This window comes from Salvelinus fontinalis, chromosome 2, assembly GCF_029448725.1.
Source record: "Salvelinus fontinalis isolate EN_2023a chromosome 2, ASM2944872v1, whole genome shotgun sequence".
In the NCBI taxonomy this organism is placed as follows: domain Eukaryota; kingdom Metazoa; phylum Chordata; class Actinopteri; order Salmoniformes; family Salmonidae; genus Salvelinus; species Salvelinus fontinalis.
The window spans coordinates 46190406-46217284 of record NC_074666.1 but is presented as its reverse complement, the minus strand read 5'-3'; the positions used below and the strand labels follow the sequence as shown (position 1 = coordinate 46217284).

The 26879-nt window shown below is 41.4% G+C and overlaps 3 protein-coding genes across 4 annotated transcripts; 2 read left to right on the top strand and 1 right to left on the bottom strand.

The window, feature by feature from the left end:
* The first annotated feature begins 274 nt into the window (after positions 1-274).
* LOC129819871 (pleckstrin homology domain-containing family B member 1-like) lies at positions 275-5763 on the top strand. The gene is made up of 6 exons (XM_055876517.1): positions 275-484; positions 1312-1464; positions 1811-1913; positions 2122-2161; positions 2328-2409; positions 2759-5763. The coding sequence occupies exons 1-6, from the start codon at positions 448-450 to the stop codon at positions 2890-2892; spliced, it is 549 nt and encodes a 182-aa protein (XP_055732492.1). The 5' UTR covers positions 275-447; the 3' UTR covers positions 2893-5763.
* A 2577-nt stretch (positions 5764-8340) lies between these two features.
* LOC129819864 (histone H3.3A) lies at positions 8341-13535 on the top strand. The gene is made up of 4 exons (XM_055876506.1): positions 8341-8482; positions 11034-11176; positions 11637-11790; positions 11938-13535. Exons 2-4 carry the CDS (start codon positions 11049-11051, stop codon positions 12064-12066), a joined length of 411 nt encoding a protein of 136 aa, XP_055732481.1. The 5' UTR covers positions 8341-8482; positions 11034-11048; the 3' UTR covers positions 12067-13535.
* A 3628-nt stretch (positions 13536-17163) lies between these two features.
* LOC129819799 (homeobox protein otx5-like) lies at positions 17164-26313 on the bottom strand. Of its 2 annotated transcripts, none has more exons than XM_055876401.1 (3): positions 25870-26313; positions 23161-23336; positions 17164-20934 (listed from the first exon to the last, which is right to left on the bottom strand). In XM_055876401.1, exons 1-3 carry the CDS (start codon positions 25949-25951, stop codon positions 20290-20292), a joined length of 903 nt encoding a protein of 300 aa, XP_055732376.1. In that variant the 5' UTR covers positions 25952-26313; the 3' UTR covers positions 17164-20289. The 2 variants fall into 2 exon arrangements, with proteins under 2 accessions (XP_055732376.1, XP_055732381.1); XM_055876406.1 differs by having other exon boundaries at positions 23161-23312.
* Between the last annotated feature and the right edge of the window lie 566 nt (positions 26314-26879).

Here is a 26879-nt window from a genome sequence, read left to right as displayed (position 1 = left end):
TAGTGTGGTATGCCTTTTTCACTACACACTATCAACATATGCAGTAGTCTAATAACCCTAGTTCCTAAAGGCAGATGAGATGATACATAAAATATAAATAGAGGCAAAGCAGAGTAAATAGAGGAGGGAGAAGAGGAGGTGGGGGAGACAGGAAGTGAGAACATTCCAGTCCGAGAGGGAAGAAGTAGATGAGTCAGGAGAAAAGGCGTGGCCAATCCAGGCCCCCTAATCCCAAATGATCTAGTTCAGCCCCCGTCTCCGCCTCTCGCTCTCAGATTAGACGTGTGGGCCAGAAGCAAAATAAAGGCACCGTACGTCCCTCTGTCTCTCTGCAGACAGCTCCTCAACCAAGAACAAACTCTCAACATACGCAGAACAAACACTCCTGTCACAAACATATTATTTGGGGTGAGGAATTGTGTTGTGGACAGCTCACTGACCGTACCCATGGCTCTACTGAAGTCAGGCTGGCTCTGGAGACAGAGTGAGTACTGTAGCTTCTATGTCTCTCGAATAATGTCATGTTGTAGTCTAACCTCGTGTCTACATGTTTTGGTCTTGGATACAGCCTTAGCCATTACAGGTACTATCTTTACCAAGTGTAGACCTCAACGGCTAAACAAAGCATAAGAAGTTGTGTGGGGCACTAGTATAAGAGTGATATCAGCACTATATAATACACTTTGAAAGACAGGTTAAGTGGCGTGTGAGGTCTGTAGAAATCTTTTCTCCCATCCGCAGTCCATGCCACTCGCTCCAAAAACTGTTCTCCCATGTTCTTAAGACTGTTGATGCCATCAAGATCGATTGGTTTGGATTTTTAAATAAGATCAGAATCATTCCAGAAGGTGAATTTTACGATTGTTATGAAATTCCAGTCCTCACTCTACTTGTGCAGCCTGGCCATAATCTAATGAGCGTTAGCGAATCAGTGACTCACACAGACAGGCCACAAGCCAACCACTGGGGATTGAACCGCCGGAGAAAAACAACAACGGATTTAGAGCTTCACCCATATAAATAAAAAACACTTAAAATGGCTGTGGGTCTACCCACTACAGAATCATTGACTAAAATGGGTGGGTGCTGAATTGAGACAGAATCTGGCTGATGGTGCATTTCAGTTAATGTGAATAAATGAAATAGCTGGAGCATTTCAGTATGTGGATAAACTAAATAAAAGTATACACAGTTGACCGATTGGAAAACTAGACATCATAAACTAACCCCAACTCTACTCCACTTCACACTCCATCTCCCCCTCCCTCTCTCCTTTCCTCCCTCCATCTCTTCCTTACTTACTTCCGTCAGCCTCTATCCTAAAACACTGGAAGCTGAATTGGTGTGACCTGTGGATCGATGGAACCCTGGCCTTCTACAAGACGGACAGTAGGCGAGAATTTGAGCACCGAGTGGGCCTCAAGACCAGTTGTGTGAGTGTCAAGTCTGGCCTGGAGTGTGCAGGTGAGGAGGGAGTGTATGGAAAGATTGGGGTGTTCAACAGACAATGTATGTGTCCGAAATGGCAACCTATTCCCTGGGCTTATAGCGCACTACTTTTGACCAGAGTTTCTTGAGACGTGCTGTATTCTTTATTACAGAAAGAACGTGGAATCCAAATATCTTTATTGACCTACAAAAGATTGTGCCTTTGCTGTGGACCCAAATAAAGCATTGAAATGTACGGTGTCCATATTAGACTGACACAACACCAGTTTATACTGAGGCTGTCCAAATATGGACACCCTAATAATGTGTGTGTAAATGTATGTATGTGTGTGTAACCCTAGCTGTCTCTGTTGTTGTGCAGGTCTCTCTCCCCCAGAGAACCACCCCAGGGAAAACCTGGTGGTGGTGCAGCTTGGAGACAGTACCACAGTGATCCTGTGTGCCAACAGTGAGGACGAGGCACTGTGAGTCTATACCCTTTCTCTTTCCCTCACACGCGCACGCACACAAACACGCACGTGCACACGCACGCACGCACGCACGCACGCACACACACACACACACACACAAACACACAAACACACTCCCTCGGTTTTACAGTACACATTCTTTCTCTCTCACTCTCTAATTCTCCCTTCCCTTCTTTCTCATTTTCTCATTCTGTTTTTACAGAGCGTGGAAATTGACAATTCTAGAGGTGAGACGAAACCCAGTAAGTAGCCCAGTATATTTCTACAAAGTGCACCACTGAGTACTGTATCAATATATCCCATATCCATATACCCATATCATACAGTATATGATCAATGCTTATTGGGACGCTCAGAGGACATTCTTGTTTAATCCCTAGCCTTATCTTATTTCCTTACCCTTTCCAGTTTGTGTATGACCCATATAACGACTCCTACCCGTCCGTCCCAATGGACGTCCACAACACCATCTACCTGGCTCCTGGATCAGGTACAGACAACACACCCGAGCTCTGGGTCATATTCATTACTGTACACCGTAGCAAAACGTTTTGCAATAAAAAACAAAAAATTGCTTATCACAAGTTCAGGTAGTCCCTCCCCGTTTCAGTCCGTTTTCTTCCGTTTGGTGCCTAGTGTATATGACTGATGTCAGCAAGTAAACAGTGTGAATCTAGCAATCCTTTCCAAGACTCCCTGAAATCAGTTGTTGAGAAAACTATCCTGGTTATATCAAATCTGAAAATTCTGATAAAACACAATCATATATTCACCTATGCTCCTGTATACAGTAGTACACCATATATTCAGCCTCCTGTCTCACCCTCCATCTCTCTCAGGTACCCACCACATACTGATCCAGAGAGACCCATACGATGGCATAGGAGAACAGGTGGCACTGGGGCTACTGGCGGGCATGGCGGCAGGTGCTGCTATGCGCTCCTTTCTCTGGATGCCCTTCTTTTTTTGCTGATATAAAAGGCCTCTATAAGCAGGGAGGCACGGCTGGGAAATGCCCAGGCTCATATATGTAGGAGTGCTGCTGTAGGCATCACTCCTAAAAGTCTTCTTTCTTGTCATACTTGAGTAAAAGTAAAGATACCTTAATATAAAAGGGCTCAAGTAAAAGTGAAAGTCACCCAGGAAAATACTACTTGAGTAAAAGTCTAAAAGTATTTGGTTTTAAATATAGTTAAGTATCAAAAGTAAAAGTATAAATTATTTCAAATTCCTTATATTAAGCAAACCAGACAGTACAATTAAAAAAAAAAATGTTTTATGGATAGCCAGGGTCACACTCCAAAAAATAAATAGTAAAGTACAGGTACTCCAACACACTACTTAAGTATTACTTTAAAGTATTTTTACTTAAGTACTTTAGACCGTTGCAGAATATGAGTGCACGTGTGTGTGTTTGTGTCTCTGTGTGTGTGTGTATCATCATTTGTTGTACACTTGTCCTTAATGACATAGGCTAAATTCACACAGCATATTTAGTATGAATCTACAGTACCAGTCAAAAGTTTGGACACACCTACTCATTCAAGGTTTTTACTTTATTTTTACTATTTTCTACATTGTAGAATAATAACGAAGACATCAAAACTATGAAATAACACAAATGGAATCATGTAGTAATCAAAAAATGTTAAACAAATCAAAATATATTTTATATTTGAGATTCTTCAAAGTAGCCACCCATTGCCTTGATGACAGCTTTGCACACACTTTGCATTCTCTCAACTAGCTTCATGAGGTAGTCACCTGGAATGCCTTTCAATTAACAAGTATGCCTTGTTAAAAGTCAATTTGTGGAATTTCTTTCCTTCTTAATGCGTTTGAACCAATAAGACGTGTTGTGACAAGGTAGGGGTGGTATCCAGAAGAAAGCCCTATTTGGTAAAAGACCAAGTCCATATTATGGCAAGAACAGCTCAAATAAGCAAAGAGAAACGACAGTCCATCATTACTTTAAGACATGAAGGTCAGTTAATGGCGAAAAGTTTCTTCAAGTTTCTTCAAGTGCAATCGCAAAAACCATCAAGCGCTATGTTGAAACTGGCTCTCTCATGAGGACCGCCACAGGAAAGGAAGACCCAGAGTTACCTCTGCTGCAGAGGATACGTTCATTAGAGTTAACTGCACCTCAGATTGCAGCCCAAATAAATGCTTCACAGAGTTCAACTAACAGACACATCTCAACATCAACTGTTCAGAGAAGACTGCGAGAATCAGGCCTTCATGGTCAAATTGCTTAGAAGAAACCACTACTAAACGACACCAATAAGAAGAAGAGACTTATTTGGGCCAAGAAACACAAGCAATGGACATTAGACCGGTGGAAATCGGTCCTTCAGTCTGAATCCAAATTTGAGATTTTGGTTACAACCGCCGTGTCTTTATGAGACACAGTTTAGGTGAACGGATGATCTCTGCATGTGTGGTTCCCACCGTGAAGCACTGAGGAGGTGTGATGGTGTCGGGGTGCTTGCTGGTGACACTGTCTGTGATTTATTTAGAATTCAATGCACACTTAACCAGCATGGCTACCACAGCATTCTGCAGTGATACGCCATCCCATCTGGTTTGTGCTTAGTGGGACTAACATTTGTTTTCAACAGGACAATGACCCAAAACACACCTCCAGGCTGCGTAAGGGCTATTTGACCATCAGATGACCTGACCTCAACCCAATTCAGATGGTTTGGGATGACTTGGACCGCAGAGCGAAGGGAAAGCAGCCAACAAGTGCTCAGCATATGTGGGAACTCCTTCAAGACTGTTGGAAAAACATTCCTCATGAGGCTGGTTGAGAGAATGCCAAGAGTGTGCAAACGTGTCATCAAGGCAAAGGGTGGCTACTTTGAATAATCAAAAATATTCCAAATATTTGTATTTATTAACACTTTTTTGGTTACTACTGTATGTAACGGATGTGAAATGGCTAGCTAGTTAGCGGGTACGCGCTAGTAGCATTTCAATCAGTTACGTCACTTGCTCTGAGACTTAAGTAGGGTTTCCCCTTGCTCTGCAAGGGCCGCGGCTTTTGTGGAGCGATGTGTAACGACGCTTCGTGGGTGGCAGTTGTTGATGTGTGCAGAGGGTCCCTGGTTCGCCCCCGTGTCGGGGCGAGGGGACGACGTAAAGTTATACTGTTACATTGGTGCCGTGACCCGGATCACTGGTTGCTGCGGAAAAGGAGGAGGTTGAAAGGGGGGTGAGTGTAACGGATGTGAAATGGCTAGCTAGTTAGCGGGTACACGCTAGTAGCATTTCAATCAGTTACGTCACTTGCTCTGAGACTTAAGTAGGGTTTCCCCTTGCTCTGCAAGGGCCGCGGCTTTTGTGGAGCGATGTGTAACGACGCTTCGTGGGTGGCAGTTGTTGATGTGTGCAGAGGGTCCCTGGTTCGCCCCCGTGTCGGGGCGAGGGGACGACGTAAAGTTATACTGTTACATGTACATGATGTCATGTGTGCTATTTCATAGTTATGATGTCTTCACTATTATTCCACAATGTAGAAAATAGTACAACATAAGGAAAAACCCTTGAATGAGTAGGTGTGTCCAAACTTTTGACTGGTACTCTATGAAACGCATGCGGTATGCAACATATATGAAAAACATAAACGAGCCGACCTGCATATTCAGCTGCTTGAGGTTAATGGCACCCCACAGAACCCTTGACTGCAATACATTTTTTACTTGAAACATCGAGGTGCAAAAGCTGATTACATGTATTAACCTTAGATCCTGTACTTCATTTCAGGTACAGTTGTCCATTCACTATGTTTGAGTGCAATGCTGTTGTTACTTTCAAATTGAATAAAATAGTTTCAAAACCATGGCTATGAAAATGTATATAAGATGACAGAATACTTACTTGCATAATCGTAATTCCTATGTGGAATATAAGGCTTTCATGAGAGTGCATCACTGTTGCCTATATTCAGCCTGTCTGGTGATGGGGTTCCACAGTCCTTCATCTTCTTGGCTTTTCCTCCGTGTCTCTTTAGGGTAGCAACAGTTTCTTTTATGATATAAAGCATAGAGAAATATGTATCAAATACACTCCCCTACTTATATATTTGGACAGTGAAGTTAAAAAGTTTAATTTGTCTCTATATTCCAGCATTTTGGATTTCAGATCAAATGTTTTATATGAGGTGACAGTACAGAATGTCACCTTTTATTTGAGGATATTTTCATATATATCTGTTTTACAGTTTAGAAATGAATGCACTTTATGTATCTCGTCCCCCGCATTTGAAGGTGTCATAAGTATTTGAAGAAAGTGCATTAAATGTAGTCCAAAGTTTAGTATTTGGTTACATATTCCTAGCATGCAATGACTAAATCAAGCTTGTGACTCTACAAACTTGTTGGAAGCATTTGCATTTGGTTTTGGTTGTTTCGGATTATGTTGTGCCCAGTAGAAATGTATAGTAAATAATGCATTGGGTGATTTTGGAGTCAATTTTATTGTAAATAAGAATAGAATATGTTTCTGAACACTTCTACATTAATGTGAATGCTACAATGATTACAGATAATCATGAATTACTAATGATGAGTGAGAAAGTTGCAGACTCAACAAAGATCATGCTGCCATCATTGCATGATAGGAATATGGGGCCAAATAATAAACTTTTGACTAAATGTAATATACTTACAGTATGACACCTTCAAATGGGGACTATATACATAAAATTCTTTAATTTCTACAGTAAAACAAATATGTAAGAAAATACCCTCAAATAAAAGGTGACATTTTGTACTGTAGCCATTGTATCTCATATCCAAAATGCTGGAGTATAGAGCCGAATTAAAAGGTTGAGCTTCACTGTCCAAATAAATACATAGGGGAATAAATGTATAATTTGTTAGACATCAGTTGTAGCCTACACACTTGTCACTCAATCTATGTTGATGTAGTTTTTCTCCAAAACAATATTCACATGATGATGGTGAACTTCAGACAAGCAGAAGCAAGCCATACCACTAGAGGGAAACAGAGCACATGAAACTAACATCTAATGGTTTGCTCCTAGAAGAACTTTGCTAGCCGAAGCGAATGTCTCTGCCTCGCATACTCCCCTAAAAGACCTTCACTTGAAATATTAGAAACAAGCGGCAATATCACTGTTTGTCCCTCTTGAGAAGCTGTAGCAGCAACGTAGCCAGTATACACTTCCTCAAAATAGACTGAATTAATCTTACATAACTCAATAAATCTATAAAACTGAAGCATGTCGCATGTCGCATGCTTCCCACTTGAAACAGTTTGCGCATATATTATGAAGACATTTTGTTCGTTAAAAAAAAATATATATAACTTATTAAATGCCGCACCTCTTAGATGTAAAATTGTATGACTAAGACTTCCTCAGCAAAAAACTCTACATTAATGACAGATTTCTTGATGTAATTTAGATTAACTGGACTATTTTGAGGAAGTGTATACTGGCTATGTTGTTGCTACGGCTCTCAAGAGGGACAAACAGTAACATTTCCGTTTTTTCCCCTGAGGTCTTTTAAGGGAGTATGCTAGGAGCAAACCAAACCTCATGTGCCGGCGCCTTAAGCCTAGATTCAGGGGTGAAATGGATGGGAAATAACTGGGAACTGAATTCCGAAAAGTTACAAATATTTTAAAAATGAATTCAATAGCCTATTAAACTCTGCTTGTTCATGTGGTTTTTAGCATCGAGTCATAAATCAAGTCTGACCCTTCTACACCATAAAAAATAAACCATCCTACAAAATCAAGTGTTGTTTTTTGTTTTAATTAAATGGCAGTGGTTACAACTTCTTAATAACACTGAACTGATTCATCACACACAATGGGAAGGCTGTTGTAAAGCAGACCTACAGTAAGGCAAATTAACATAATAATTTACTTAATTTCTAAATGATAAAATTATATATTTTTTATGAAGCTCTCAAATCAGCCATGATTAATCAACAAAACCTTAAATTATCCTTGATTTTCCTTTTAAATGTCCATGACACTCGCTTTGATGGTCAATGACACCAGTCCGTGCCTCTCTCCTGTTTTCTTAACCCTTTCCCAGATTGTGTGGTTGTTTTGAATATCTTGTATTTGCTTAATAAATTGTTAGCAAACTTTTATACACCAGCTGATGCTATATTGCATAATATAGGCCTACGTACATGTTTTAGCCTACAAATAAATGTAGGCTGTTGCAGTGAAAGAGGAGACTGCCTCTTTGGCATAGCACACGCTGTGTTACTACCTTATTCTTTCTTTTAAGTTTAATTGATTTAGCACTTTAGGGTATTTCTTATTATATTACTTCACATTGATAGACAATTCACTAGAAAGCAATGCAAATGTTCCTTTCAGGGAAAGATTCAATCATCAGAAAACGGTGTTTACAAAAATGAAACACGTTGCATTATGGGAGTAGAATGATTGACACGGCAGCCATTTTCCTGCTGGACGCCGTGTTCCCACCATTGTGTGAGAGATAGTAAATACCGAAACTGCTAGACAACCATAACATTTATTTCCTTGCGAAAAAACATTTATATTCACGTCAGGTAAGTGGCATATTTTAGCATGTTGTTTTGTCTAAAACACTTAACCACATTTTTATATAAGTTTTAGATTGGTTAAACTTCATTTTATTTCAAAATATCCTTCCATTCCGTCGGTGTAGAAATGGAAAAGCGACTGCCGCGATGCTAGAGGCTTTCTACTTCCACTGGCGGAAGCAGATATAAAATTCTGATCCAATTTCATGTATAGTTTTACTTCGCTTGTACGGTGTAAACAAACATTCACCTACAACGCAAAGCAACTTTTTGGATAGCTACAGTAGTCTACTTTGATGTTTTAATACTCGTAGTCCAGATTTTTGCTTTGTTTTTATTAGATTTTTCAAAGTTTATGTTCCGCTCTTTGCCAGTACATTGGTAGAGTAATTCGATTGCCTCTCCATCTGCGGCCATAATCTTGCGGTTAGAGGCGGCACAATGGTTTGTGGACCCATCCCTACGTTCCAAGTAGTGTATCTTGATTGGTCGACAGCGAGAAAAATGCCCACTGGATTGGATGTTTTTCGATAGGCGATCTGCATACTAGTTTGATTGGTTGGGCAGTATCCGAGTGTTCACGGGTAGGATACTGGCCTAGAGAAATAGATTTCCATGACTGGCCCACTGTTGCTGTAGCATTGCAGCTGTTCGGCAAAATAGAACGTTGTCATAACAGAGTAGTACTCCAGATAGAACCATTTCAGTCCTCATTTCTCCATAATAGCAACATACTAGTTATTCTGATTAATCAGGCTGTGAAACACAATAAATTGGTGTATAAACTTGAGACATTTGTTTGCAAAATCGTCTAAATATCCCTTACAAGCCAGAATGTTTAATGAAATTACATTTACAATTACTATACCGAAATTAAGCTCAGGTGCATCCTGTTTCTATTGATAATCCTTGAGATGTTTCTACAACTTGATTGAAGTCCACCTGTAGAAATGAAATTGATTGGACATGATTTGGAAAGGCGCACACCTCTCTATATAAGGTCCCACGGTTGACAGCGCATGTCTGAGCAAAAACCAAGCCATGAGGTTGAAGGAATTGTCTGTAGAGCACCGTGACAGGATTGTTGCAAGGCACAGATCTGGGGAAGGGTAACAAAAATGTCTGCAGCATTGAAGGTCCCTAAGAACACAGTGGCCTCCATCATTCTTAAATGGAAGAAATGTGGAACCACCAAGACTTCCTAGAGCTGGCTCCCCAGCCAGGTTCAATATCCAATACAAAACAAGATTCTCTGCTCTGAGGAAACCAAGATTGAACTCTTTGGCCTGAATGCCAAGCGTCACGTCTGGAGGAAACCTTGCACCATCCCTACGGTAAAGCATGGTGGTGGCAGCATTATGCTATGGGGATGTTTTTCCAGCCTCGGGGACTGGGAGATTACTCAGGATCGAGGGAAAGATGAACGGAACAAAATGCAGAGAGATCCTTGATGAAAACCTGTTCCAGAACGCTCAGGACCTCAGACTGAGGCAACGGTTCACCTTCCAACAGGACAACGACCCTAAGCACAGAGCCAAGACAATGCAGGAGTGGCTACGGGATAAGCCTCTGAATGTCCTTGAGTGGACCAGCCAGAGCCCGAACTTGAACCCGATCGAACATCTCTGGAGAGACCTGAAAATAGCTGTACAGCAACCTGACAGAGCTTGAGAGGATCTGCGAAGAAGAATGGGAGAAACTCCCCAAATACAGGTGTGCTAAGCTTGTAGCGTCATACACAAGAAGACTCAACGCTGTAATCGCTGCCAAAGGTGCTTCAACAAAGTACTGAGTAGAGTCTGAATACTTATGTAAATGTGATATTTCTGTTTTTTGTTATTACAAATTTGCTAAAATTCCTAAACCTTTTTTGCTGTGTCATTATGGAGTATAGCGTGTAGATTTGATAAAGGGGAGAGACATTTTTTACATTTAATCAATTTTAGAATAAGGTTGCAAAGTAACAAAATGTGGAAAAGGTCAAGGGGTCTGAATACTTTGCGAATGCGCCCTATATTCGTTTTGGACCTAGGTAAAGTTAGTTTTATATAAGATTTCTCCCCCCGTCAATAGCAATTGAAGCAAGCATGACATGACAAAGAAAATTGTATATTCTGAATCAGGGGAGGATGGAGAACGATCTTTTTCATTTATTTTTTATTCAATTTCCAATATAAAACAAACTGCCTAGGTGCTGAACTGAACCATATACCTACCAGCTCTCTAAAAAGTCAGGTTAACAATACTTTCCTGTGGATATTTTTCCAAATTTTGAGTAGCAGAAGGACAAACTGCACAGACAACTGGTACAGTAAGTTTAAATGTAATCTTATTTAACATTCTGGCTCGAAAGGAACATTTACAAGATTTTCCACACAAATGTATCAGGCTGTATATTCCAATGAATTGTGTATTACAGTCTGATTAATCAGACTACTACGTTTAACACTTGGGGAAATTACATTTCAATATATTTGCAACTCACAGAATGTATCTAACAGAACATTGTTGACACATTTTCAACATGTTTCCAATGTGGTTTTTCCTGTCTTTCAAGTATAACTAACTCGTCATGGCTCGTACCAAGCAGACCGCCCGTAAATCCACTGGAGGGAAGGCTCCACGTAAGCAGCTGGCCACCAAGGCTGCCCGCAAGAGTGCGCCGTCCACCGGTGGGGTCAAGAAGCCCCATCGTTACAGGTAAAGCATCGGTTCACCCCTAGAAATAAAAGTTTGTGTTCACCATTGAAAGTACACACGTGGATACAGCCCCATTATGACATGTAGAGCTTGTGTGAAACCACAGAGGTGCTACCAATCCATATTGTTATGGAAATGACTTGACAATCCTATAAGTCCCTTTGTGTGTCCGAAATGCCACCCTATTTCCTATATAGTGCACTACTTTTGACCAGGACCCAAAGGGAATAGGGTGCCCTTTCAGACGCAGACACTGTTTTCAATTAGCCGTTCAACAAGCCTTATAACTAAGCATTGACTGCTGGTAAACGGTCGTCACCACTCAGTCTTTACCATGGCCAGACACGACCAGGGCAGTAGCATCCAGCATGGGGATATGAGCAGTGAAGTACTATAGTAAAAGAGAAAAGAATATAAGGACTTTTTCCCCCTAGTCATACTGACAGTGTGTTGGTTCCAGGCCCGGCACTGTGGCCCTGCGTGAGATCCGTCGGTACCAGAAGTCCACTGAGCTGCTTATCCGCAAGCTGCCCTTCCAACGCCTGGTGAGGGAGATTGCTCAGGACTTCAAGACCGACCTGCGCTTTCAGAGCGCCGCCATCGGAGCACTTCAGGTCAGTGGCTGTGTGTGTGTGAAGCTCTGTTCCTCCTAACCCAGATCCTGTCCTAATTGGCCTACTACACACGTCTCAAATTCCTTTTTTTGTGCTGACCCACTGTTCACCATGCGTGTGTGTGTGTGAAAATGTTTCTGTCTGCAGGAGGCCAGCGAGGCATACCTGGTGGGTCTGTTTGAGGACACCAACCTGTGCGCCATCCATGCCAAGCGTGTCACCATCATGCCCAAAGACATCCAGCTGGCACGCCGCATCCGCGGAGAGCGTGCTTAGATGCCGCCCTTCTTTCTTTTCTCTTTTCAATGTTTCAGCTCTATTCTCTTTTTTCTTTACCTCTAACTGTCCTCACCTTCGTTCCCTCGTTCCCCCCGCCCTACCATCTCACTCCTCAGCCCCCTCTCCCTGTATTCTTCTTGGTAGACTTTAGAGTAACGGTGATTATGACGAGATAGAAACGTGTTTGAAAAGTCTCGTTTCTCATAGTTTTTGTCTTCAGCAGATGCTTTAGGGTACCTTTTTTGTGCATGTAGTAGGTGTCGCTGATCAGACAAATACACACACACACACACACACATGCTTAGAACCATGCATCCTCAGCTCTCCTACAACAAAACTCTGCTCTGATTGACCAGGGGAGATATCAGGCATGTGTGTGTTTTGTGACAGGCGTCGGGTTTCTGCAACACTCACACACACACACACACACACACACACACACACACACACACACACACACACACACACACACACACACAGGTGTGCAGACCAGAGGGGTGTCGCTCCGGGGCTAGTCTGCTTAAGGGGAGTGGCAACTTCCACAGCAGGGTGCTACTTAAACTAACCCCGGGGCCTCTGCCCTGTCTGACCACCTCCCAATCTCACCCACTTCCTGCTCCATCCTCTACAACTGATCTGGGGTACTTTCCCCATGCACCCTCCAGCCCACCACAGCCAGACCCCAACCCCTTCCCTGCCTGATCCCTATCCAGACCTTCCACACTCTCCTGCCCCTCTAAATTGATGGTTGGGGGGTGCTTGTCTGTGGAGCACCGTTAGTCTGTTGGTGTGAGAGCTCTGATCAGCCAAGCAAATTGTATTCAAAAGCAAACAAGTATCTCTTCTTGGCTACTTAATTTTTATTATTATTATTACTATCATTTTGGATATGGTGTCTTTAAAAAATATATAATTCATACATATATTTTCTTTTTACAACTGCCAGAGATGTAAAAATAGGAATAAGAAAAAACTAAGTGGTTGACGTTTTAAGACATGGGAAACTCTTGTTTTTACAGAATTATTTTTAAACCAATCAGGAAGAGCTCTGTTTCATAAGAGAGCTCCTATTCCAATGGCAGCCACACGGGGCCGATATATACCAGCCCCCTTCCTATTTCGTTTTTCTCACTATCAATTTGTCATTATCCATGATGCTACTGTCAATCTCTTTACCCGATCTCTGTCTCTTAAGGTAAGCATTAGAGTTGTCACACCTGTATAAATTGACTTTGTAGTAGCAAGAGTTACTCTGCACATTTGGGTTATTTTCTGTTGCTCTCACTTCTCTAGCTCTGACCATAGAATCTGTCCTTTTCCTCGAAATTTGTGATACAGTATAACCTCATGTTTTTTTTTCTTATATTTTTTCTTATTCCTCCAGATTTTCAGATGTTTAAATAAGCTGATGTTTGTATTTTCCAAATTTCTCATTATGGTGGTAATAAATAGATATACAAAATGGGTGTCTTTGTCCGTTTCCTTTTCTACAAGTGTTTCACTCTTTACTTGTTGCGTGCGTAGTCTGTAGGAGATGTAGGATTTTGATTGATGAAACATTGCGGTGAGCTACCCATTTGATTTGAAAGAATATGACTTATAAATGCAACTAGATTACCGATGGGCACCTTTTGATGGTGGTGGGGGCCACAAAAAATCTGAAGTCATGAGGGGCTGGGGTAGCTCACGTGTCTGTATACCCACATGTGCATCGTGCAATTTTGCTATGGGGTGGAGAGGAAATAGCGGTTTTAGAGCTAATTTCCTGCGATTCTACACATTTTGCCATAAACTGGAGAGATGTTTGCAGTTTTTAATATGATTTCTGAGTGAGACTGACTGGGCTCCCGAGTGGCGTCACTACAGACCCTGGCATCATTCCAGGCTGTATCACAACCGGCTGTGATTAGGAGTCCCATAGGGTGGCGCACAATTGGCCCAGCGTTGTCCGGTTTAGTGTTTGGCCTTTATTGTGTATAAGAATATGTCCTTAACTGACTTGCCTAGTTAAATAAAAACAAAATCAATGTGGGAACCCTTGGCCGATAATTCAACCATGATTACTACATTTAGATACCTGGCCGCTAGACTTATTTACTAATCTAAAAAATGTTAACTGACATGGGCTAATTGAGTGACTAGCAGTGACTGACATAAGAGAAACTTGCCTATTCCCCCTCAGGAAACTAAAAAGATTTGGCATGGGTCCTGAGATCCTCAAAAGGTTCTACAGCTGCAACATCGAGAGCATCCTGACCGGTTGCATCACAGCCTGGTACGGCAATTGCTCGGCCTCAGACCGTAAGGCACTTCAGAGGGTAGTGCGTACAGCCCAGTACTTCACTGGGGCAAAGCTACCTGCCATCCAGGACCTTACCAGGCGGTGTCAGAGGAAGGCCCTGAAAATTGTCAAAGACTCCAGCCACCCCAGTCATAGGATGTTCTCTGTACTACCGCATGGCAAGTGGTACCGGAGTGCCAAGTCTAGGACAAAAAGGCTTCTCAACAGTTTTTACCCCCAAGCCATAAGACTCCTGAACAGGTAACCAAATGGTTACCTGGACTATTTGTATTGTGCCCCCCCCCCCCCCCCCCCCCCCCAACTCCTCTTTTACACTGCTGCTACTCTCTGTTTATCTTATATGCATAGTCACTTTAACTATACATTCATGTACATACTACCTCAATTGGCCCGACCAACCAGTGCTCCCTGCACATTGGCTAACCGGGCTATCTGCATTGTGTCCCACCACCCGCCAACCCCTGTTTATACGCTACTGCTATTCTCTGTTCATCATAAATGCATAGTCACTTTAACCATACCCACATGTACATACTACCTCAATAAGCCTGACTAACCGGTGTCTGTATATAGCCTTGCTACTCTTATTTTCAAATGTATTTTTACTGTTGTTTTATTTCTTTACTTACCTACACACACACACATACCTTTTCTTTGCACTATTGGTTAGAGCCTGTAAGTAAGCATTTCACTATAAGGTGAAATGTTGTATACACTGTTGTATTTGGCGCACGTGACAAATAAACTTTGATTTGATTTGATGCACAACCGCATTTCGAAATTGCACTCTGTTTATTCTATCTTGCAACAGTAAGTTGAGACCCCGAATGAGTGCCTTCAAAAGGGGTGCGGTCCGCCGGCAGCCAGTTGCCCATCCCTGCCCTGTCGTAACCAAAAAACTAAGGAGCTAGAACTCAAATGTTTGTTTTTGCAGGCAAGCAAATGACATACAGCTTGAAATCATGTTTTTAAAAGTAATGTTGCTCTCATGGAATGTCATTCCTGAACCACAATAGAAACCAATTGCTATTTGCATGTGACTATGCATTGCAATCCTTTGCTCCTTGCTTACACTTTTGTTAGTGGCCCACTCCAAGAGGAATTGTCGAAAATGTGCTATATAGCAGTGAAAGATAGCGATTCCCAAGTTAGATTAGGTTGTCAGAGCTTTGTAAATCTATTTATTTTTGTTACATCATCAGAGATCCATGTGCGTAGGTAGACAGGCCTGTTTTCTTTCCTAGTTCCTCTTACAATGCCTGACCAGAGGGGTAAGAAGTTGAACAGCAGTAGATTTGGCACAGTTTGTACTGCGCTACAGTTCCACCAACTAGTAGGGTCGTATTCATTAGGGCATATAGTTGCCAAAATTTTCCAAACGTGCGGTGGAAAATGAAAATGAGTGTTTCTGAAGTTAAAATAGTATCTCTCTGTTTTGGACTGTTTTTTTCCTTCAGTTTCTTTCTTAGTGAACACGACCCAGGTAGCCTATGTTTATTTCTTCCATTTTTTATTTAACGTTTATTTAAATAGGCAAGTCATTTAAGAAAAAACGTGTATTTACAATGACGGCCTACCAAAAGGCAAAAGGCCTCCTACGGGGACAAGGGCTGGGATAAAAAATCTAAATATAGGACAAAACACACATGACAAGAGAGACCCCACAACACTACATAAAGAGAGACCTAACACGACAACATAGCATGGCAGCAACACAGCATGGTAGCAACACAACATGGCAGCAGCACAACATGGTAGCAGCACAAAACATGGTACAAACGTTATTGGGCACAGACAACAGCACAAAGGCAAGAAGGAAGAGGCAACAATACATCACTCAAAGCAGCCACAACTGTCTGTTAAAGTGTCCATGATTGAGTCTTTGAATGAAGAGATGGAGATAAAACTGTCCAGTTTGAGTATTTTTTGCAGGTCGTTCCAGTCGCTAGCTGCAGCGAACTGAAAAGAGGAGCGACTCAGGGATGTGGGTTCTTTGAGAACCTTTAACAGAATGTGACTGGCAGAACGGTGTTGTATGTGGAGGATGAGGGCTGCAGTAGATATCTCAGATAGGGGGAATGAGGCCTAAGAGGGTTTTATAAATAAGCATCAACCAGTGGGTCTTGCGACGGGTATACAGAGATGACCAGTTTACAGAGGAGTATAGAGTGCAGGGATGTGTCCTATAAGGAGCATTGGTGGAAAATCTGATGGCTCAATGATATTGAACATCTAGCCGCTCGAAAGCACCCTTACCTACCGATCTATAAATTACATCTCCGTAATCTAGCATGGGTAGGATGGTCATCTGAATCAGGGTTAGTTTGGCAGCTGGGGTATGTAGTAGGACTTGCCCTAGCTGTGTGTGAAATGTGGTGCCTCTATCACAAAAGGCACAAATTCTCTCAAATCTGCCACTCAAAGTGATTACAGTGGTGATTATATATATATATTTTACTCATATGGTCATGTATAGGCCTAGATGGAGATGCACCACTGACTACACTAAAGTATAGCAATTGTATGCCTACACTACAGTTGGCATTGCCATTTGGGTTGTATTCAGTCACTGGTGCTTCATTTTCCATTGCAAAACGTTTTGATACTAATGAATATCAACCTGGTCCTGCAGAGATACGGTGGTGTGGAGGGGTTTTCTCCGGCCAACACAGCACCAAAACACCTGGGGTGTATTCATTACGGAAACAATTTACTGTTTAAGAACCAAACGGAAGCAAACAGAGCAAAATGTTAGTTTATTTTGAACACATTCAGGTATGTCTCTCCCCATTTCATTCAATTTTCTCCCGTTTAAGAAATGTTTTGCAACAGAATCGGTGGAATGAATACCACCCTGATACAGCTAATCAACTCAAGGTCTCGATAAACTCAGATGAATGAAGTAGTTTTGTGTTGGGCTGGTGACCATTGCTTTAGAATTGTTCGTTTTTTAAAACCGGTTTATCCAGGCTTATGTTGTATACATGTTCCACTTGACCCACTCTTTATTTTGTGAATAGCGTTTATTGTGTGAACAAGTGTTTCTTTGCGTTAGGGTACGCTCATTTTTTACCACTACATCTCATCTGAACTAAGTTCTCCATCATTGAGTTAGAGTAGTCATTGGACTCAACAGTTTACACTGATGTGGTTAAGTGTTTGTGTTCCTTATTCCCTAAAGAGAAAGGAAATGCTATATTTTAAGGGGTCATGATTTGGTGATTTTGGTCTTATGTGTTAAGGGTTTACAGTTTGTGAGTATACTTCAGAGAGAAGGGCACACAATGGGCAACATTTTAAAACTCTTTGCAATGGAAAACAAAAAATGTTGTTTGTGATTGGACAAATCCAGCTAGTCCCTCCCTGTGTCTGTCTGTTTGGTGGTTAATGAACACGACCCACATTGGGAATGCTGTGTCTCTATATTCACCTTCCCCAAGGTCTGCCAAGTGCTGCTGTCCATCCCTTCCTCCATCCCCCACCACATCTGCTCCTTTCAGGGATTACCGGCAACATGTCTGTCTTTCTAAAACTCTCTGTGCTGATGACGGACAGATTACAACCTCACTGCACCCTCTGAGAGAGATTAACCAATCAGGACCCAGACAGAGAGGGCAGGGATTAACCAATCAGATCACAGAGAGGGAGGGCAGAGGGATTAAAGTGGTGCAGAGTGGGATTAACCCAGCGAGTTGAATGTGTATGTAGTGTGCGTATTGAGTGCGCTATGGAAAACTCTCCAGTTTCCCTTTTACGTCTCAATGCTATACTCTATTATGTTTGTGTTCAAATGAACTCTTCATCAATTTATCACCCTACTATGTTATTCACTCGCAACATTGTTAGATGAATATACTTTTGTTACACTCTGAAAAACGAAGTTATTCTGTTCTATAAATTAATAGGTTTTTCATTTTTAGAGTCCATATTTGTCCATGTTTAAAGTAACAAATTGTTACTCTGTCACCTAATGAGGAATCTAGTCATCTTCAGATACTGTAAAATATGTTGTGGAATCCATAATTTGCAATGTCTAGATTCCAACACACATTTGTAATGAAGATGCCTTATTGGCAAAGATAGGAACATTACTGCAGAGTAACTCAGTGCCCATCTATTTTATAACACACACGAACACACACACACACATATCGCATACACATTGAATACACATATTGTACTCACAAACAAGAATACACACTCACACAAATGTCCACTTGTGGTCAAATTGCATGGCATGTAACCAGGTCAACTAGGGATTACTGAGTTGTCAGAAGAGGGGGGTGAGGTGGAGTAGTGGGGGTGTGGAGGGAGGCAAAGGGAGATAAGAGGCTGGCAGAGATAGATGGGTTCGAGGGGAGGGGTGGGATAAGGCAGGAAGTAAATGTTCTTTGTGTTACCCTGAGGGACAATAGACAATACTTTATGTCACAGATGACAGCCTTGATTGTTCTTTGGACATTGAACAATTTTTGGAAGGAAATAAAGAGGAAGTGATGACATCTCTGAGTCACTCATTTTCCTCTGCAGCAGAGTTTGAATTGATCTGAAATATGTTTTAACCATGGCCTGTGTGTTTAAATCAGTTTCTAGTTAAGTCTTTCACATATAGTATTATCATCAAGAGTGTCCTTCCTTCTTTTTACAGGGTATACTTAGCTTTTTTCAAGGACAACGGGAATAATTGAGAACATTGGTAGAGGAGAATGAGAGACATGTAGACGACCGACAAACAGGGCAAGAGGCTGCGAGAGAGAAGGACGAGGAAAATAGGGGGAGAGATAGAGGTAGAGAGAAAAAAGAGAGAGATGGGGAGGGAAGGAAGGAGGGGGAGAGAGAGAGAAGGAACGAGAGATAGAGGGGGACAGAGAAGTAATCCTGACTAATTCACTTAGGACATTGCTAAAGGGAGGGTAAGAGGATTGGGCCACTCCAGAATCAGATCAGCAAAAATACCTGACAGCAAGACGCACCCGAGAGCCATGTGGGCCAAGGAGGCAACACAACAGAAACTACACGCACATAATATAACCCGTAACAACATGGCCACTTGTTGAGTTCTGGGTCAGTTTTGTACTTCAACTCAACCAATTTAAGTTCCGAATAGGGAATATCAATACATGATGTACAGTACGTTTGAATGCAAAAAACCTGAACCCCTTCATATAAATTGTGAAACCAAAATGTCACTCAAACTTGTAATCGCAATGACTTTCGTTTGGGCATAAATGTAGATTCAAAGTTAGCTTTAATATTTCACACAAAAAAACATAGAAGTCATTTTTTTTCTCCCATCAAAATGTAATAGCAATGATGCTAGCCTAACACCTTAGTAACATGTTAGCTCCAAAAGCCTAAAAGTAACCAAATTAAGATTTAAATTGTAGCATATATAACAACAACTAAACTCAAATTAACACTGATGGTCTTTCAGAACAAAAAAGAGAGAGACTAAGAGAGTATTAAAGCTCTGTGAATATGATCTATTGATATGTTTCTTGAAAACAGCAGAAAAAGGAACAGAGGAACGATTGAGTATTGCGTAGTTGTATCAATAGAATTCAATCAATGCATCTGAACCATTGCCTGTGTGTTTAAATCAGTTTCTAGTTGTGTCTTTCCATATAGTATGATCCTCAGGGGCAGCCTTCCCTTCTACTATATGAGAAAGTAAATGGACCTGATCTCCTGCATTCACAGTCAGGAGGTATCAATTATATCCCTGCGTCTATCTTCTCCTCTCTCACCTGAATGGAAAACACATTCTACAGAGGTTGTAAAAACCAAGATTACAAACGAGAAACAAAACTTACAAACAAGAAATAACATCTGTCAGAATAATTTGATCGTATTTGATCGTATATCTGGTGAGGGCCTCATTCATTCACAACTCCTCCCACTCTTGTTCTTGTTCTTCTCTACAGCACCTGGAACTTCCACGAATTCTGGTCTTTGTGGTCCAGGCAGTCCATGGTGCTGAAGCCCAGCTTCCACGCCTGCTGGTCTTTGTAGTCCAGGCAGTCGACGGAGGTGAAGCCCAGCGAAGCGGCCGTGCCGTAGCCCTGGGAGGAGAGCGAGGCGGGTGACTGGCTCAGCGAGCCCCCCATGGAGGGCACGGTGATGGGGCTGAGGGCGCCATTTGCCGACAGCTGTGAGTGCATGGGCGAAAGGTAGGCGCCACAGTCCAAGCCTGTGAAATAGGAGGAGGTGCCGGCGTAGCCCTGGGCATAGGCCTGAGGCTGGCCGTAGCTCATGGGGTAGGCAGAGGGCCGCTGCATGCAGGGCGCCGAGGAGGCCAGAGGGTCAGGGAGTGGCGAGATGGCTGGGCTCCAGATGGAGATGGGTGCATTGCCAGGGTTGTTGCCGCTAGGGGGCAGGGAGGGGCCTGATGGGTCGGGGGAGGGGCTGTAGGAGCCAGAGGGGTTGTTGGCTGAGGGGTCGGGGCCGTTGTTGGGCTGGTCCTGGGCCGGTGACGCCTTCTTCTTGGGCGGGCGGGGCTTGGATTGGCCGCTGCTCTGCTGCTGCTGCTGGCGGCACTTGGCACGGCGGTTTTTGAACCACACCTGCAGAGACCGAGACACACAAACACAACCCCTTAGAATAGAGAAAGAAAATATGTAGAAATTCTGCGATTGTGAAAGTAAGTTGTTTGGTGGAGGGAAAAGGACACCATGTTACTACATAATTGTTGATATATCTGTCACTATGCCAATGTGCACCTACAGATGTAGGATCTTTATTTGATCACCCTGTTGCAAGAGAACTTTCTTGAAATGCAAAAACTTGTAGTGTATTTGAGGTTTAAAAAGGCTTTACAACTTTAAAACTTGTTGTATATTTGAGGTTTAAAAAGGCTTCTGAAGTTTGTAATTTTCACTTTGAAAAATCAGACTTGATTTTCCCTTATGAAAATGTATCAATCCCTACAAAAATGTGCATTAATTACCATCGAGAGTTCAAAAGGTATTCGCACTCAAATCATGAAAAGGAAGAATCCAAGAGGCTGATATGCTAAAATAATATCATTTATTTAATCCATGCTTAAATTATATATATCAGCCTCCTTGGGTTATTCCTTTGTATGGTTTGAGTGCGAGTACCTTTAGAACTCTCGATTGTAATGAATGGACATTTTTGTTAGGGTTGATACATTTTTTGTAAGGGAAAAACCTTTTGAACTTGAATTTTTTCTCCTACGCACAACCCACATTTTTTACTAGTTTGAGAGCAAACCCTCATACTGGCTTTCTACATGAATTATAATATCACATGATAAAACTGGCTCAAATTAAGATCCTACATCTGTATACTCTGTGATATTATTTGTGTGTCAAAACCGTACCAGACAGAACTGTGAGCTAAACTGTCATGAGTGTGGGATGTGTATGTACAGAGCATTTTGTAGGCTACATGTCCTTCTACAGTCTTTACCACAATACTGGTGAATTGTACTCTGAGAGCATATGCCACTATCTCTTCTATATATTTTCATATCAGAATGTATTCATACCCTAACTTATTCCACATTTTGTTGTGCTACAGCTTGAATTCAAAATGGATTAAATATATATTTTTCTCTCACCCATCTGCACACAATAACCCATGATGACGAAGTAACAAACTTTTTAGAACTTTTTGCAAATTTACTGAAAATGAAATTCAGAAATATCTAATTTGCATAAGTATTCATGCCACTGAGTCAATACATGTTAGAATCATCTTTGGCAGCGATTACAGCTGTGAGTCTTTCTGTGTATGTCTCTAAGAGCTTTGCACACCTGGATTGTCTAATATTTGCACATTATTCTTTAAAAAATTCTTCAAGCTCTGTCAATTTGGTTGTTGATCATTGCTAGACAGAGAATTTCAAGTCTTGCCATAGATTTTCAAGACGATTTAAGTAAAAATTGTAACTAGGCCACTCAGGAACACTCAATTTGTCTTGGTAAGCAACTCCAGTGTATATTTGGCCTTGTGTTTTAGGTTACTGTCGTGCCGAAAGGTGAATTTGTCTCCCAGCGTCTCTTGAAAAGCAAACTGAACCAGGTTTTCCTCTAGGATTTTGCCTGTGTTTAGCTCTAGTCTGTTTCTTTTTAACCTAAAGAACTCCCTAGTCCTTGCCAACGTCAAGCACACCGATAACATGATGCGGCCACCATCATGCTTGAAAATATGAAGAGTGGTACTCAGTGTTGTGTTGTGTTGGATTTGCCTCAAAAATAACACTTAGTATTCAGGACATAAAGTTAATTTCTTTGCCACATGTTTTTCAGTTTTACTTTAGTGTCTTATTGCAAACAGGATGCATGTGATGAAATAGTCTTATTCTGTACTGGCTTCCTTTTTTCACTCTGTCATTTAGGTTAGTATTGTGGAGTAACTAACTCGGTTTTTTCCTATCACAGCCATGTAACTTTTCTTTACAGTCACCATTGGCCTCAAGGTAAAATCCCTGAGCAGTTTCTTTCCTCTCGGGCAGCTGAGTTAGGATGGATGCCTGTATCTATGTATTGACTGGGTGTATTGATACACCATCCAAAGTGTAATAAATAACTTCACCATGCTCAAAGGGATATTCAATGTCTGCTTATTTTGTTTGTACCCATCTACCAATAGGTGCCCTTCTTTGCGAGGTATTGGAAAACCTCCCTGGTCTTTGTGGTTGAATCTGTGTTTGTAATTCACTGCTCGACTGATGGACCTTACAGATAATCGTATGTGTGGGGTACAGAGATGAGGTAGTCATGAAAAGATCACATCAACATAATTCCATCATCATTAGACCGCACCTGTACACGCGACTCCGGGAGGTTGATCTTGAGGGCCACCTCCTCCCTCATGAAGATGTCGGGGTAGCGGGTCTTGGAGAACATGGCCTCCAGGATATCCAGCTGGTTGCGTGTGAAAGTGGTGCGCTCGCGACGCTGCTTCCGCGGGGTGGCTGAGAAATCCAGAGACACAGAGACTGTGTGACAATAATGGTATGATGGAATGGCATTAATGGACAGTAGCACTCCTCAGTGCTCAAAGTGATTGACATTCACATTATATTTCATTAGTCTTGCAAGTCATACAGTTCATTGGCAAAGGGATGTAGCTATATCTGTTGATAACAGTGGCATTGGTTTCAATATCTATCATGACCACTCTCTATGGTAAAACAAGTCATTGGGTAATGTCATAGTCTATAGTTTATATTATCTTTATGGTATTTTGAGATATTCAAATGAACCATAGCAGGTATTAGCCTAGTAATAGAAAAAAAGGCCCAAAAAAAGAAAGACACCTATGCTAATGTTGGCTATGTGAAAACTATTAGTTTCCTGACTAGTCTTTCCCCATATACGGGTTAGGCTAAATGGTGATTGGGTGCTAGTTGAACAAGTGTTACAACTGGTGATGATGGTAATGGCAGATGCAAAAAAAGAAATTTTGACACAGAAATGCATAGCCGAATGTAAAGGACTACTCTGACATTTATCCAACCTGGCCTATCGACATTGTGTTCGTTTTATTCTCTATTCTTTTCAATTCTCACAATGATTTCATATTTTCTTTTTGAATAGGAATCGCTATTATTTGCTATTAGCCTACCCTTTGTTGAATGTTGTCACATGAACAAGTCACAAATAATCTATTATTAGTAGTATTGATATTCCTATTGATATTATCATTGATATTCTTATTCTTATTGTTGTCGTAGTTATTATTATTATTATGTTATGTTGTTATACATTATTAAAACCTCTACAGGATCGGTGTCCCCCTGCGGGACGGTTGAGCTAACGTGCGCTAATGTGATTAACATGAGGTTGTAAGTAACAAGAAAATGTCCCAGGACATAGACATATCTGATATGGGCAGAAAGCTTAAATTCTTGTTAATCTAACTGCACTATCCAATTTACAGTAGCCATTACAGTGAAATAATACCATGCTATTGTTTGAGGAGAGTGCACAGTTATAAACTTGAAAATGTATTTATAAACCAATTAGGCACATTTGGGCAGACTTGATACATTATTTTTTACAGAAAAACAATGGTTCATTGGATCAGTCTAAAACTTTGGACATACTCTGCCATCTAGTGGCCAAAATCTAAATTGTGTCTAAACTGGAATAATACATTGTGGCCTTTCTCTTGCTTTTCAAAGATGATTGGGAGACCAGAGCTAACGTGTTCTTTCTGCTAAATTAATTTCACATTTCCACAAACTTCAAAGTGTTTCCTTTCAAATGGTATCAAGAATATGCATTCCTTGATTCAGGTCCTGAGCAACAGGCAGTTAGATTTGGGTATGTAATTTTTGGCGAAAATTGAAAAAAAGGGGCTGAAAAATCCATGATGCATGGACATAATGCATACACTGCACACTGTTTTACGCATGAGCAGCATCAAGCTTTGGCCAATGTATCCTGAGAAAAAAATCTAAACGCAACATGTAAAGTGTTGGTCCCATGTTTCATCAGCTGAAATAAAATATCCCAGAAATGTTCCATATGCACAAAAAGCTTATTTCTCTCAAAATTTGTGCACAAATTTGTTTACATCCCTGTTAGTGAGCATTTGTCCTTTGCCAAGATAATCTATCTAGCTGACAGGTGTGGAATATCAAGAAGCTGATTAAACAGCATGATCATTACACAGGTGCACCTTGTGCTGGGGACAATAAAAGGCCACTCTAAAATGTGCAGTTTTGTCACACAACACAATGCCACACAAGTTTTGAGGGAGCGTGTGATTGGCATGCTGACTGCAGGAATGTCCACCAGAGCTGTTGCCAAAGAATTCAATGTTCATTTCTCTACCATAAGCCGCTTTCAACACAATTTTTTGGCAGTACAGGCCTCACAACCTCCTCACCTGCGGGATCGTCTGAGACCAGCCAGCCTGAGGAGTATTTCTGTCTGTAATAAAGCCCTTTTGTGGGGAAAAACTCCTTCTGAATGGCTGGGACTGGATCCCCAGGGGGCGGGCCTGGCTCCCAAGTGGGCGGGCCTATGACCTCCCAGGTCCACCTGTGGCTGCGCCCCTGCCCAGTCATGTGAAATCCATAGATTAGTGCCTAATGAATTTATTTGATTAACTGATTTCCTTATATGAATAGTAACTCATTAAAATCGTTGAAATTGTTGCATGTTGCATTTATATTTTTGTTTTAATATATATATATATATATATATATATATATATATATATATATATATATATAATAATAGAAAAAATGAAGTAAATGCTTTATTATCTAAATTTTGAAAGTGCGTGGGCAATGGAGATTGGCAATGGAGAACACAATGGTGCAGTTTGAGGCCATGTGGCCGAGAATGATATGTGCGCTGGAGATGGGGGTATGAGCAGTTGGGTCTGGGCAGGGGTGGTGTTATCGTCGTTTTTTGTGTATGTTTTGTGTTGTAAAAAAAAGTTTAATCAAATCTGACAGAAAAATTACAAAAGGAGGTAAATGACAATAAAAAATAAAGTAATATTATTTTACTCACATGGGTATCCAGCGGTGGTGTGCAGCAGGTCCATCCCAGACATGTTCATGGCGTAATGGGGTTGCTTAATGTAGGACATCATCCTCGCACCGGGTTTTTATGCCTTCTCGCTCACTTGGTCGTCTCTCTGAACAGGCACACACGACCGGACTTACTGGGCTATTTCCCACTAGTCCCTCCGTCGGTAATGTATTGAAGTTTATGTCCCGCTCCAAATCGACCTCGCCAAGTGACAAAGGTATCTTGAGATGTCTCAAAGTTATTTGCCTTTCTTTCTTTTCCCTCTTACTCTTTCTAACTTGACTTGTCGAAAACACACAAAAATGTGAAGTGCAACCCTCGTGACAATTGCGCACCGCAGTTTAGGACATAGTAGAGTGCACGGACACTTCTATTTTGGCGCGCCAGGAGCAGGTAAAGAGATGCGTGCTGCCGGTGAGCGGGGTGATGCCACTACACTGACTTATTTTACAGACACGGTGAGCTAATTAAAGGTACCAAGTGGACGCACAGAACCCCCCCCCCCCCTCCCTCTCTTTCTCGCTCTCCTTTGTCTCTTTGCCCATCCCACTACACTTCATCGCATCATCTATTAAACTTTTATTCCCAGATACATTTACAAACAATTTTGCAGATAGGTCTACTTTTTCGTAGTAGTTAACGAAATGTGTCACATGGAACAAAATAACAATTTGCTGATGTATACGCCCTGAGCTGATTTATCTTTTGTTTGGAATGGGTTGGGTAACATTTTTTGTTTTTGTTGAACATATGCATATTTCAAACTATACATTTTGAGGGCTGTAGCAAGAAATAATATTTAGTAGTCTACTTTTTCAAAAGCGAGGATTTAGTAACGACAACTGATAAACATTCGTACTCTAAACATTTGAAATCAAGATATAATATTATAAATTATACAGCCGAGGACATATTTGGCCTAGGCCTATGTTAATATAGTAATTCAAATGACTGAATTGAGTCCATGGTTAATATATTGCATTACTCAA

What these genes read in the sequence shown, in the direction of transcription:
- LOC129819871 (XM_055876517.1), top strand. Translation starts at nt 448, where the DNA reads ATGGCTCTACTGAAGTCAGGCTGGCTCTGGAGACAGA. An exon ending in TAGAGGTGAGACGAAACCCA is followed by an intron (nt 2,162 to 2,327) that starts GTAAGTAGCCCA and finishes TACCCTTTCCAG; the next exon opens with TTTGTGTATGACCCATATAA. An exon ending in CTACCTGGCTCCTGGATCAG is followed by an intron (nt 2,410 to 2,758) that starts GTACAGACAACA and finishes CATCTCTCTCAG; the next exon opens with GTACCCACCACATACTGATC.
- LOC129819864 (XM_055876506.1), top strand. Translation starts at nt 11,049, where the DNA reads ATGGCTCGTACCAAGCAGACCGCCCGTAAATCCACTGGAGGGAAGGCT. An exon ending in AAGAAGCCCCATCGTTACAG is followed by an intron (nt 11,177 to 11,636) that starts GTAAAGCATCGG and finishes TGTTGGTTCCAG; the next exon opens with GCCCGGCACTGTGGCCCTGC. An exon ending in CCGCCATCGGAGCACTTCAG is followed by an intron (nt 11,791 to 11,937) that starts GTCAGTGGCTGT and finishes TTCTGTCTGCAG; the next exon opens with GAGGCCAGCGAGGCATACCT.
- LOC129819799 (XM_055876401.1), bottom strand. Translation starts at nt 25,951, where the DNA reads ATGATGTCCTACATTAAGCAACCCCATTACGCCATGAACATGTCTGGG. An exon ending in CACCACCGCTGGATACCCAT is followed by an intron (nt 23,337 to 25,869) that starts GTGAGTAAAATA and finishes ATTGTCACACAG; the next exon opens with TCTCTGTGTCTCTGGATTTC. An exon ending in TCCCGGAGTCGCGTGTACAG is followed by an intron (nt 20,935 to 23,160) that starts GTGCGGTCTAAT and finishes CGGTCTCTGCAG; the next exon opens with GTGTGGTTCAAAAACCGCCG.